Below are 10000 nucleotides of genomic sequence, written 5' to 3' on the forward strand. Positions count from 1 at the left end.
ATGGCCACCTAGTTACACGTTGCATTATGGGTACCTGTATAGGTTGCAGTGATGTCTGTGAAAGTGATGATGAAGATGATGATGATTTATATTAAAATATCTGTATCCAGTTATTTGCCTAATCTAAACTATGTGCACTCAGGGCTGTTTTTGGTCTGACACAGTGGGAGAGCTGATGGTGGCGCGGATGTTAGTTTAAATTAGTTAGTAATATTGTCATTTTTTGCAAATAATAAAGACATTTGTAGACACTGACGTTATGTACATGAGTCCCTGACTGTAAAAATTCTGAGAACTTGATTATCTGCTGTAATTAACGAACATGGAGACCAAAATAAAGCTTTCCAGGATTTCTCAGAGTCATCCCCATATTTTGCATCATTTGTTTAATTTGGTTCTCTTTGTCTACTTTTTAAAATGATCATGTTTTTGGTCATATTCTGCTTCAATGCTGTGTTAAAATCCATGTTGGTCTACTCATTAATCTTACATATGAATCATCATGACTGTACTCATACTGTATATATTCATTTGGATGGATTCTTGGAAAACAAAATAAAAAATATATTTAAATATGTGTTAAATCCATGTGTAATGTCTATTTTTGTGTCCTTTTTGTTTGTTTTGGTATGACTATTACACTAAGTGTTGCCTTAATGAGTACCTTGTAATCAGAAGTTAATAAAAACGTTAAATGCAAAGCTAATTTATCCCAGAACAAACAGAAAACCTACTGCAGCATACAGTAGCTGCACACACAAATCCATTGCTTTGTCGGTTACGCGCTCTGCCATATCGGACACGCGCTTTGGTTCCGCGCATGCGCAGTCCCGTCTGAATTTTGAAACAGAATGGCGGTGCTGCTAGAAACAACATTAGGCGACATCGTAGTGGATTTATACACCGAGGAAAGACCCAAAGGTACGATTTAACCTGAAATATCAGGTGTCAGGTATCCATATGCGTGTTTAATATGTATATAAATGAGGTAGTTATTGGTTTAATTAATGCCAACTGAGATAAACAGAACAGCTAGTCAGCTAGCATAGCATAGCTATGTTTATCGGTTTCTAGTTCGCCGCTTGTTTTAGAGTAATTGGTTAATGAGAATAAGAAATTTAACACGTTTTCTATTTAAACTATTGTGTGTTTATACGCGTCAGCTTTAAGAGACGAGACCAGGAGCACGGCTTTTCCTCTCAACGTCAATATCGCAGCTCTTTTAAGGGGAAAGTAGCTTTACAGGGTCGCCGGTTGACGTCTATCGAAAAAAAAAGATAGAATCAGTGTGGAATGTTGAGGGGAAATTTGCATATTCATCGAATTGCCAGGATAATTTGCATATCAAAAGGAGGTGAAGAAAGCGCTTCTTAAAGATCAGAATAAATATCAAGTAATAAATGTCAAGGGCATGGGCGACGACATCATTTATATATTGTGTACTGACTGTTACGGTTTACGCGAGTATAATTTAAGCCAAAAGGAAGTTTAAAAAAAAAAAAAAAAAACCTTATTATTCAGATATTAATTTTGAAGCGGAAGAAGTGAAAATACCTTTTTGTTTGTTTGTTTGTTTGTTTGTTTTCCTTCGGCAGCCTGCTTGAACTTCTTGAAGCTGTGTAAAATCAAGTACTACAACTACTGCCTCATTCACAATGTCCAGGTAAGATCTTCCTACGCAGAACTCAGCCATCAGGCAACATTTATCTGAAATGAATGAATTTCTTATCATTTAACGTTTAAAATAACTGTAACGTTATAACAACGTAATAAATGGGTTTCAGAAAGGGACGTGTGAAGAACGGCGTCTTTCTACAGTGTTAGTAGTTTAGTTTAGTTTGTCATTAGTCACGTTTCATTTCCTGATGTAAAATGTATATCAGCCGCTGATATAAAACGTTCATATCGCGATCGCTGAAGCTGCCGTGACGACGTATGGAATTAATTTCACTGTAAACGTAGAAGAACTGTAACAGTGGTGCTGTTTGGTTTTATTTCCTCTTTCAGAGAGATTTTATCGTCCAGACGGGAGACCCTACGGGCTCTGGCCGAGGAGGAGAGTCCGTGTTCTGGTCAGTAATAAACACCTCGTGATGATGATGATGATTTATATTTAATCTGTTCGCCATTTGAACTGGCGCTATACATTTGCAATGTTTTCTAATTTACAAAAATAAATGGTATAATTCGAAGAATAAACACCGTGTCATTTACAGGGAAATAATCGACGTCGGACTCACCCCGAGGTTGATCTATTTTCCCGTATCGGCACACCCTGGAGCGGTTTTATAACTGGTTAAATAAGTACACTTCTCATTATTTTAACGCATTTATAGTTACGATTAATGCTCTGGAACGTCCACGAAGCGTTAGTTTCTGCTGTCACTCGCATTTATAGCGGCTACGGCGACCTTCAGCTCTATCCTGAAGGTTTATATCCTGAAGGTTTTCCTGTGGCAGAAAACCGTGCTGACACTGGAGACTCCTTCCATAAATGTTCAGTAAAAACGTCTCGACGTTTTCTAAAATCGCTGTTAAATAACAGCGAATAAACGGCTCATCGGTCTTGGAAAATGCCTGCGCAGGTTGTTACTATAGGAACGATAGCGTATATGAATATCAGCATTGATATAAACCTGTTGTGTGTGTTGTGTCAGTAAGCTGTACGGGGATCAGGCGCGCTTCTTCGATGCTGAGAAGGTTCCACGGATCAAGCACAAGAAGAAGGGCACCGTCTCCATGGTGAACAATGGCAATGAGCAGCACGGTTCTCAGGTTCTAATTTTATATATATATATAATATTTATATATTTATATACACGTTAGTTTATTTTATGAAGTTAACACATGCATGTCTTCTGATATTGATTGATTTTCTTCTTTGATAAACATAATTGCTTTAGTTTTTGTGTTTTATATGTTAATACGCTCGTCGTCGTTAACGACTTAATTTTAAAATAAATAAATAAACATAATGTATTGTGTTACTGTGTTTGTAATTCTTTATATTATCTGTCTACTGACTGCATCCTTTACAGCAATACATCAACTGCATGATATTATTAAATGATTACGTTTTTCCTCAAATGTTTTTCCAGTGAAGGTTTTATTTTATTCTGTTTTTTATTATTATTCACGAACCAGGTTTAATAATGTCCTTAACAAGAGACGACTGTAGCTACCGGTTTAGCGTTACACAGACTGCATGTCTATATCATGACACGTTCAGCTCAAAAACATTGTTTGTGTCAGTAATACAGTTTCACAAAATGCAGAGTAAATTCTATTACAGACATTAAATACCCAAACCAAATCTCTCTCTGTCTGTCTTTACTGTTATTACTGATAAAATAAAGTGTGTGGGGTAGAGTAGGAGTTCTGTGACACGCAGAAATCAGTCTGAGAGTGTTTAGTCTTTAATATAATGATGGACTGAATCTGAAGGAAGAAATGGTTAACAGAGGAGTGTTTATAATCTCTCCGTCTTTGTGCTCCTCCTCCAAAACCACCTCCTCATACACACACAGAACCAGGAAGTTCATTTCAAAGGCTGTTATTAGAGTCGTTTACGATTGCTATCACAAGTTTTTCAATACATTGAACAATTTTCCTAAATTCTTAAGTTAGCACAACATCCGTCTGTGTAGGCTGTACAATTAACACATTTCTTGTTGCTTTGACACAAAACGCGTACAGTTAACACACATTTAAAATGCTTGAACTTCTTTTACACACGAGCTCAACCAAGACCGAAACAGTGGATTTGTGCTGCCAAATGTACAAATGCTTTCACACTGTATGTCAGAACAGATCACATCATGTTCTAAACCTAACTTATAGGATAAAGTCAAAGTGAACAGCTGTTCATACTGTGAATTGAAACACGTATATATCCCCTGTATTTTATTCCACTGCTACTGAGAAACAGCTGATTGAAGTTGGGCAAATAGATCAATCACGGCTGATTCCCAGCTAGGAAACACACTCAGGTGTTGAGCTTCTGTCAATCGCACGACCATATGGTATACAGTAAAAGAGGACCTCTTTGGGCTGATCTTGTGTGGAAAAGGAACAATATAGAGCAGGGGTGTCAAACTCAATCGCACAGGGGGCCGAAACTCGAGTCACACTTTAGGTCGCAGGCCGAACAGGATAAACATTTATTGAACAGACTAAAACTTAACGTTTTTCGAACATAAATATGAATCGAAACAGACCGGATACAATATTATTCCGAAATAAATAAACTGTAAATAACTTTAAAAATATTTCCCTCCATAAAAATATCTACTGTCAAAATTATACAAATTCAAAATATGAACGTGCTGCAAAAAAAACCCTGAAAATATGAATAAAAATTGTGCTTTTAAGTAAAAGTTAAAATAATAACAAATCAAAACATTTCATTTTCTTTGCACTTATGCCATTTTGTCAGAGCTGGATGCTTGGCATCTTTTCTTGGCAACAAGTTCGTTTATGTTTGGGGTAAGCTTCTGTGTGGTGGAGATTCTCAGGATGGACTGCAGGCGTTCATCAGAGAGACGACTCCTGTGTGATGTTTTGTTAGTCTTCATCACAGAGGACAGCTTCACACACAGATATGCACTACCAAACACGCACAAGGTTCGAGCCGCATGTAGACGGAGCTGGGGCATTGCATCAGGAATGAAGCGAGTAGACTGTGCGGGCCCCGCGGTGTCGTGCTCTGTCTTTAGTGTCCCATTACACTGCAGCTCTATCAGCTCCATCTGAATCTGTACGGGTGCAGTTTCCACCTCGACGGCAAATGGGTTGTGAAGCAGCTCGAAATGACCTTTCTGTGCTTCAACGTCACCAAAGCGCCGTGCGAACTCAGTGCGAGGTGCGCTCAGTTTATCAGCAAAGTGTGCATTTGGGAACACCGCGGCGCTGACTTGGTTCAACATTACTTGGCAACAGGGAAAGTGAGACGAGTTGCATTGGTGCATTTGTGTCTCCCATAAGCGCAGCTTCACTTGAAATGCCTTCACTGCATCATACATGTCAGTGATCATGCGGTCCCGTCCCTGGAGCTGAAGGTTTAAGACGCTGACATGACTAGTTATGTCAGAAACTCCAACTCACATTTCCACTTTTCATCCCGCAGAAGTGTGGAGTCTTTTCCTTTACTGTCCAAGAACTGGCAGATTTCCTCGCCCAACTCAAAAACTCTGTTGAGAACCTTTCCCCCGACGTAGCCACCACGCCTCTGTGTGATAAGGCAAGTCGCCAAACTCAGAATCTCTTTCCCTCATAAAAGACTGAAATTGATGATTTAACCCTTTGGCTCTGATAAAGTTTACGGCTTGCGTTACAGTGCTTATTACATGTTCCATTTTTAGGACTTTACCGCAAAGCGATTCCTGGTGTATGATGCAATGATATGCTGCCAACTCACCAGTGCAGTTCTCCTCCTGCATTTTTAACCGCATCCTTCCCACTAGTCCACTTTTTTCACCGCACATCGCCGGTGCTCCATCTGTTGTAAGTCCAACAAGTTTGTCCCAAGGCAGTTTCATATCGGTTACACTTTGACATACGTTTTCAGAAATGTCTTTTCCTGTCGTTGTCCCGTGCATCGATTTTAACGTCCAATGTTTCCTCTGTAACGCACAAACTGGAGTCCACTCCACGAATGAAGATGGCCAGCTGTGCAGTATCAGTCATGTCAGTACTTTCATCCACAGCAAGGGAGTATGCAACAAAGTCTTTGCCTCTTTCAATCTACTGTGTTTTCAAATCAGTGGCCATCTCACAAACCCGATCGGCAACCGTATTTCTGCTAGGGCTTACATTTGGAAACACCTGCTTTTTGTCTGGACACAAGACGTCGCACCCTTTCATCATGCAGCTCTTCAGAAACTCTCCCTCGGTAAATGGCCGGGCTGATTTGGCTCTCTCCTCTGCCACAATAAAACTTGCTTTCACAGCAGCTTCACTTTGTGATTTTGCCTTGGTGATAAACGTCTGCTGTGATGTCAGATTCCTCTTCAACTCTTCGACCTTCTGTAGCTTCTGCTCCGCATTCAGGTTTTTCAACTTGTCCTGATGTTTTGTCTCGTAGTGCCGTTTTAGATTATATTCCTTAATTACAGACACATTAGCTCCACAGAGAAGACGCACAGGTTTACCGGCAGTGTCAGTAAACATGTACCCAGCCGCCCACCGGTTTTGAAAGGCTCTGTTTTCAGAATCAACTTTTCTCTTGGCCAGTGTTAAGCGCTAGATTAACTTGAAATTAGGGTTTCATACATCAACAGATGCTTGATCGATCTGACGCAATGGACGGGAATGATCGCAGGTACCCTGTTGCGCTGCATTATGGGATTTGTAGTTTGTGTGTTACTGGCGCTTCATTTCGCCGGGCCATTAAAAGAAAGATATATAAAATGATCTGGCGGGCCGGATATGATTGTACGCCGGGCCGGACGTGGCCCGCGGGCCTTGAGTTTGACACATCTGCTGTAGACAGTTTCTCTAAATGGGTTGACCACAGGCCTTTCACCCTTTGAGGTGTTATTCGGACCTTTCCCCGTGGCTTGGAAAATGTCTACTAACCTTTCTCATTCCACAGGAAGTGGTGTTGATATTCATCTAGACGACTAGGTGTCTAAATTGCTTGACTTGTTGTGTACGTGCTAAATTAAAATGACCTTTACCCCTCACAGAAACCCACACATCCTTTTGTTCCAGGAGACCAGGTGTTATGACCTCAGAAGGACCGATCCGGAGACATGCAAGTTGGTTAAAAGCTGTTAACAAATGAGCTCTGTCCATTCTATTTTTCCTCCACCTATTCTCTGTGACAGGTTGCCCATTCGGGAACGTACCTGTACCCCTGACGAGGTCTGAGCATCGGTGAACGTGTCTACAAAAGAAGGAAATCCTGTCCTGCTGGCTGACCTGATTCACACTTTACACATACACATGTAGTTTTTCCTGTATTAGCTCTAATCACAAAACCAATGACATGTTTTTACGTTATTGTCTTTTTCTGTTCCTGTTACTGTGTGTTTTGTTAACCTATGACTTTCCTTTTGGTTTATTCTGTGCTACGCTAGAATAAAAGAGAGGATTGAAAGGAAATTCTCTTGTATCATGTACTCTCTTATATTATGAACTGCTATCAAATACCTATGATGAATGTATTCATTTAATTACCTCTTTAAATAAGCTGAACACCGCCACCTTTCTTATAGCTGGCACATGTATTTTCTGTCTCTTGAAAAGACTTATTGTCATAGTGTGCTGTGTGTTTTGTTTTGTCTATCTGGCTGGCACCTGCACCAGTAGAAACCGTCCACGCACTGCCGTTATCAATGTGCACAATGTGCATAAATACTTCTGTTTTGAATGAATAACCCGGAAGTCTCTGTGAACATTCATACGTGCCAGTGTGTGTGTGTTCATTCGGACTCTCCAGGCGCTGAACTCTGCGATAAACCACACTTTCTAGCTGATAGCAGCACAGAACTAATAGTTAATAAGTGTAGAACAGGCTGAAAGGGCTGACGGAGGTCTGGAAGACAAAATCTGAGATTTGGAGATTTCTAACAAATGCTGTGTTAAAATCCACGTTGGTCTACTCATTACATGCCAGAAACATGTATACCAATATGTAACATTAGAGACGGTCCCTTTATTCGCGCATATCTGCGAATGCCTAACGTCCAACGTCAAACCAACTTTAAGCCAGTCCGCAAGCTTCATCTTCTTTTGTGGCTTGTCTGCACAATCCCACCACCAGGGGGCGCCCCAGAGTAACATGTTACAGTAGTATCTGCAATCCATTTCTCTTCCTGTGAGACCCGGATGTGAAGACTTGAATTTTAAGATCTGAATTTTTGCAGCCTGAATTTTTTATGAGATTGAAAAAATAAATGTGTTGAAATATTCCCTGATGAATAATGAAGATGGTATTTTAACACCTGAATATTTTGGAACTGTATTTTAGGAAGATGTGCACAGAATTTTTAATTTAGTTTTCAATCAAAATATACACACCCAGTGAATTGCAGAGGAAACTGATTCAAGCACTGATATTGCTGCTTTTTGGGGTTTTTTTTTTATTTGTGTCAAATTGCTGGACAGAAAAAATCAAGTATTGTTATAGCGATATGTTTTTATTCAGTTTATGTAATTCAACATGCCATTTTGCCTTGAGGACATTTAGCACTATTATACTTTCATAACTGTCTTTGTGCTCCTCCTCCAAAACCACCTCCCCATACACACTGAGAACCAGGAAGTTCATTTCGAAGGAAACGAAACTCAGAGTTCAGTGTACTCTCCCTCTCTCTCTCTATCTCTCCCTCTCTCCCTCTCTCTCTCCCTCTCTCCCTCTCTCTCTCTCTCTCTCTCTCTCTCTCTCTCTCTCTCTCTCCGTGTGTGTGTGTGTGAGTTCGGGAAAATGGCTGAGGCCAGTATTTCAGTAGATCAGGATCAGTTCATCTGTCCAGTGTGTCTGGATCTACTGAAGGATCCGGTGACGATCCACTGTGGTCACAGTTTCTGTAAGGTGTGTATTAATGACTGCTGGGATCAGGAAGAGAAGAGCGGAGTGTATCGCTGTCCTCAGTGCAGAGACACTTTCACTCCGAGGCCTGTTCTACGCAGAAACAACATGCTGGCTGAAGTGGTGGAGAAACTGAAGAAGACTGAAGTCCAAGCTGCTTCTCCTGCTCACTGTTACGCTGGACCTGGAGATGTGGAGTGTGATTTCTGCACCGGGAGAAAACACAAAGCCGTCAAGTCCTGTCTGATGTGTCTGGCCTCCTTTTGTGAAACTCATCTGAAACCTCACTATGAAGTTCCTGCTTTGAAAAAGCACAAGTTAGTTGAAGCTTCTGGAAATCTACAAGAGAAGATCTGCTCTGAGCATGAGGAAGTGTTGAAGATCTACTGTCGTACTGACCAAAGCTTCATCTGTTATCTGTGTATGACGGATGAACACAAAAGCCACGACACCGTCTCAGTTACAGCGTACAGAACTGAAAAACAGGTGAGAACTAGAGATATTTTTTAGGACCAATTAATTCTACTCATGTCTAAAATCAGTTGTTTTAACCTGGTTAAAATTTTATTTGTAGTTTAAAAAAAAAAAATCCATTTGTGTATTCATAAGAATTTTAATATCTTTTAAAAGATTATTGAAATATAATTTATCATCATTAAGAGAATGTTGAATTTCTTCTTGCTCAGTGATGGCCATAAACTAGTCAGACAGGGTAGTGAACATTTCTGCTGACTGGGTGAGGCAACACACACATTCCACAAAGATAGATAGATAGATAGACAGACGGACAGACTCAGGGTAAAGCAACTCACATTTCAAAACATTTCTCCTGAACGTAGTTGACAGTTGGATTTTTCTGCCAGGGATGGTAGAAATCTTACATGCTGCAGCTTTAAATAGGCCGCTCTAATAAAAAGAGAAAAGCACTTCATTAACAGGATTGTATGGGAGGAATAAAAGGGACGTCTTGGGCATGGAACCATCATCCAAGCTTTTACATTTTAAGCATGTGCACACATGACACAACTAATAAACACACACACACAGTACACACTAACTTTACAGAACAGCTCGAGACACAGCTGTGTAAAACATATTTTAAATTTATTACCGTTAAACCTCATGAGTGTTGCAGCAAAAAGCATTCACCTTACAGTCAGGAGAAGGTGAGTTTAAATCCCATCAGTGCTGTACACCAGCATAACTGGCCTGCGGTCTCCTCTGTCAATTAGAACAACAGTATCCGTGTGTGTGAGCTCATGTGTAGAGGAAGTGGAGTAAATAAAAAAAACCCTAATCAACTAAATGTCCTCAGAGTGAGTTAAAGGAGGAGCAGATGAAATCCCAGCAGAGAATCCAGGAGAAGCAGAAGAAGGTGCAGGAACTGAAACAGGCTGTGAACACTATAAAGGTGAGCAGTGAGCAGAGACAGAGCTGCTCCTAGAAACACACACAACATGGACAACG

The 10000-nt window shown here is 40.4% G+C and overlaps 3 protein-coding genes across 4 annotated transcripts in view; all 3 read left to right on the forward strand.

Moving 5' to 3' along the window:
* The window catches only part of LOC108261249 (tripartite motif-containing protein 16), a 5083-nt gene extending 4714 nt beyond the window's left edge, over positions 1 to 369 (forward strand). Inside the window, exon 6 of the mRNA XM_053686273.1 lies at positions 1 to 369. This exon is cut by the window's left edge and continues 911 nt beyond it. The gene's annotated coding sequence lies outside the window, so the exon portion shown is untranslated.
* A 431-nt stretch (positions 370 to 800) lies between these two features.
* LOC108261251 (peptidyl-prolyl cis-trans isomerase-like 4) lies at positions 801 to 7104 on the forward strand. 2 transcript variants are annotated; one of them, XM_053686272.1, is made up of 5 exons: positions 801 to 921; positions 1596 to 1663; positions 2008 to 2072; positions 2658 to 2775; positions 6828 to 7104. In XM_053686272.1, exons 1-5 carry the CDS (start codon positions 852 to 854, stop codon positions 6858 to 6860), a joined length of 354 nt encoding a protein of 117 aa, XP_053542247.1. In that variant the 5' UTR covers positions 801 to 851; the 3' UTR covers positions 6861 to 7104. The 2 variants fall into 2 exon arrangements, with proteins under 2 accessions (XP_053542247.1, XP_017317639.1); XM_017462150.3 differs by having other exon boundaries at positions 2658 to 7104.
* Positions 7105 to 8289: 1185 nt separating this feature from the next.
* The window catches only part of LOC108261709 (tripartite motif-containing protein 16), a 5197-nt gene continuing 3486 nt past the window's right edge, over positions 8290 to 10000 (forward strand). Inside the window, exons 1-2 of the mRNA XM_053686275.1 lie at positions 8290 to 9019; positions 9849 to 9944. Coding sequence (XP_053542250.1) covers positions 8429 to 9019; positions 9849 to 9944 — 687 coding nt within the window. The 5' untranslated portion in view covers positions 8290 to 8428. The remainder of the gene's footprint in view (positions 9020 to 9848; positions 9945 to 10000) is intronic.

Source organism: Ictalurus punctatus, chromosome 2 (genome assembly GCF_001660625.3).
Source record: "Ictalurus punctatus breed USDA103 chromosome 2, Coco_2.0, whole genome shotgun sequence".
Taxonomy (NCBI): Eukaryota; Metazoa; Chordata; class Actinopteri; order Siluriformes; family Ictaluridae; genus Ictalurus; species Ictalurus punctatus.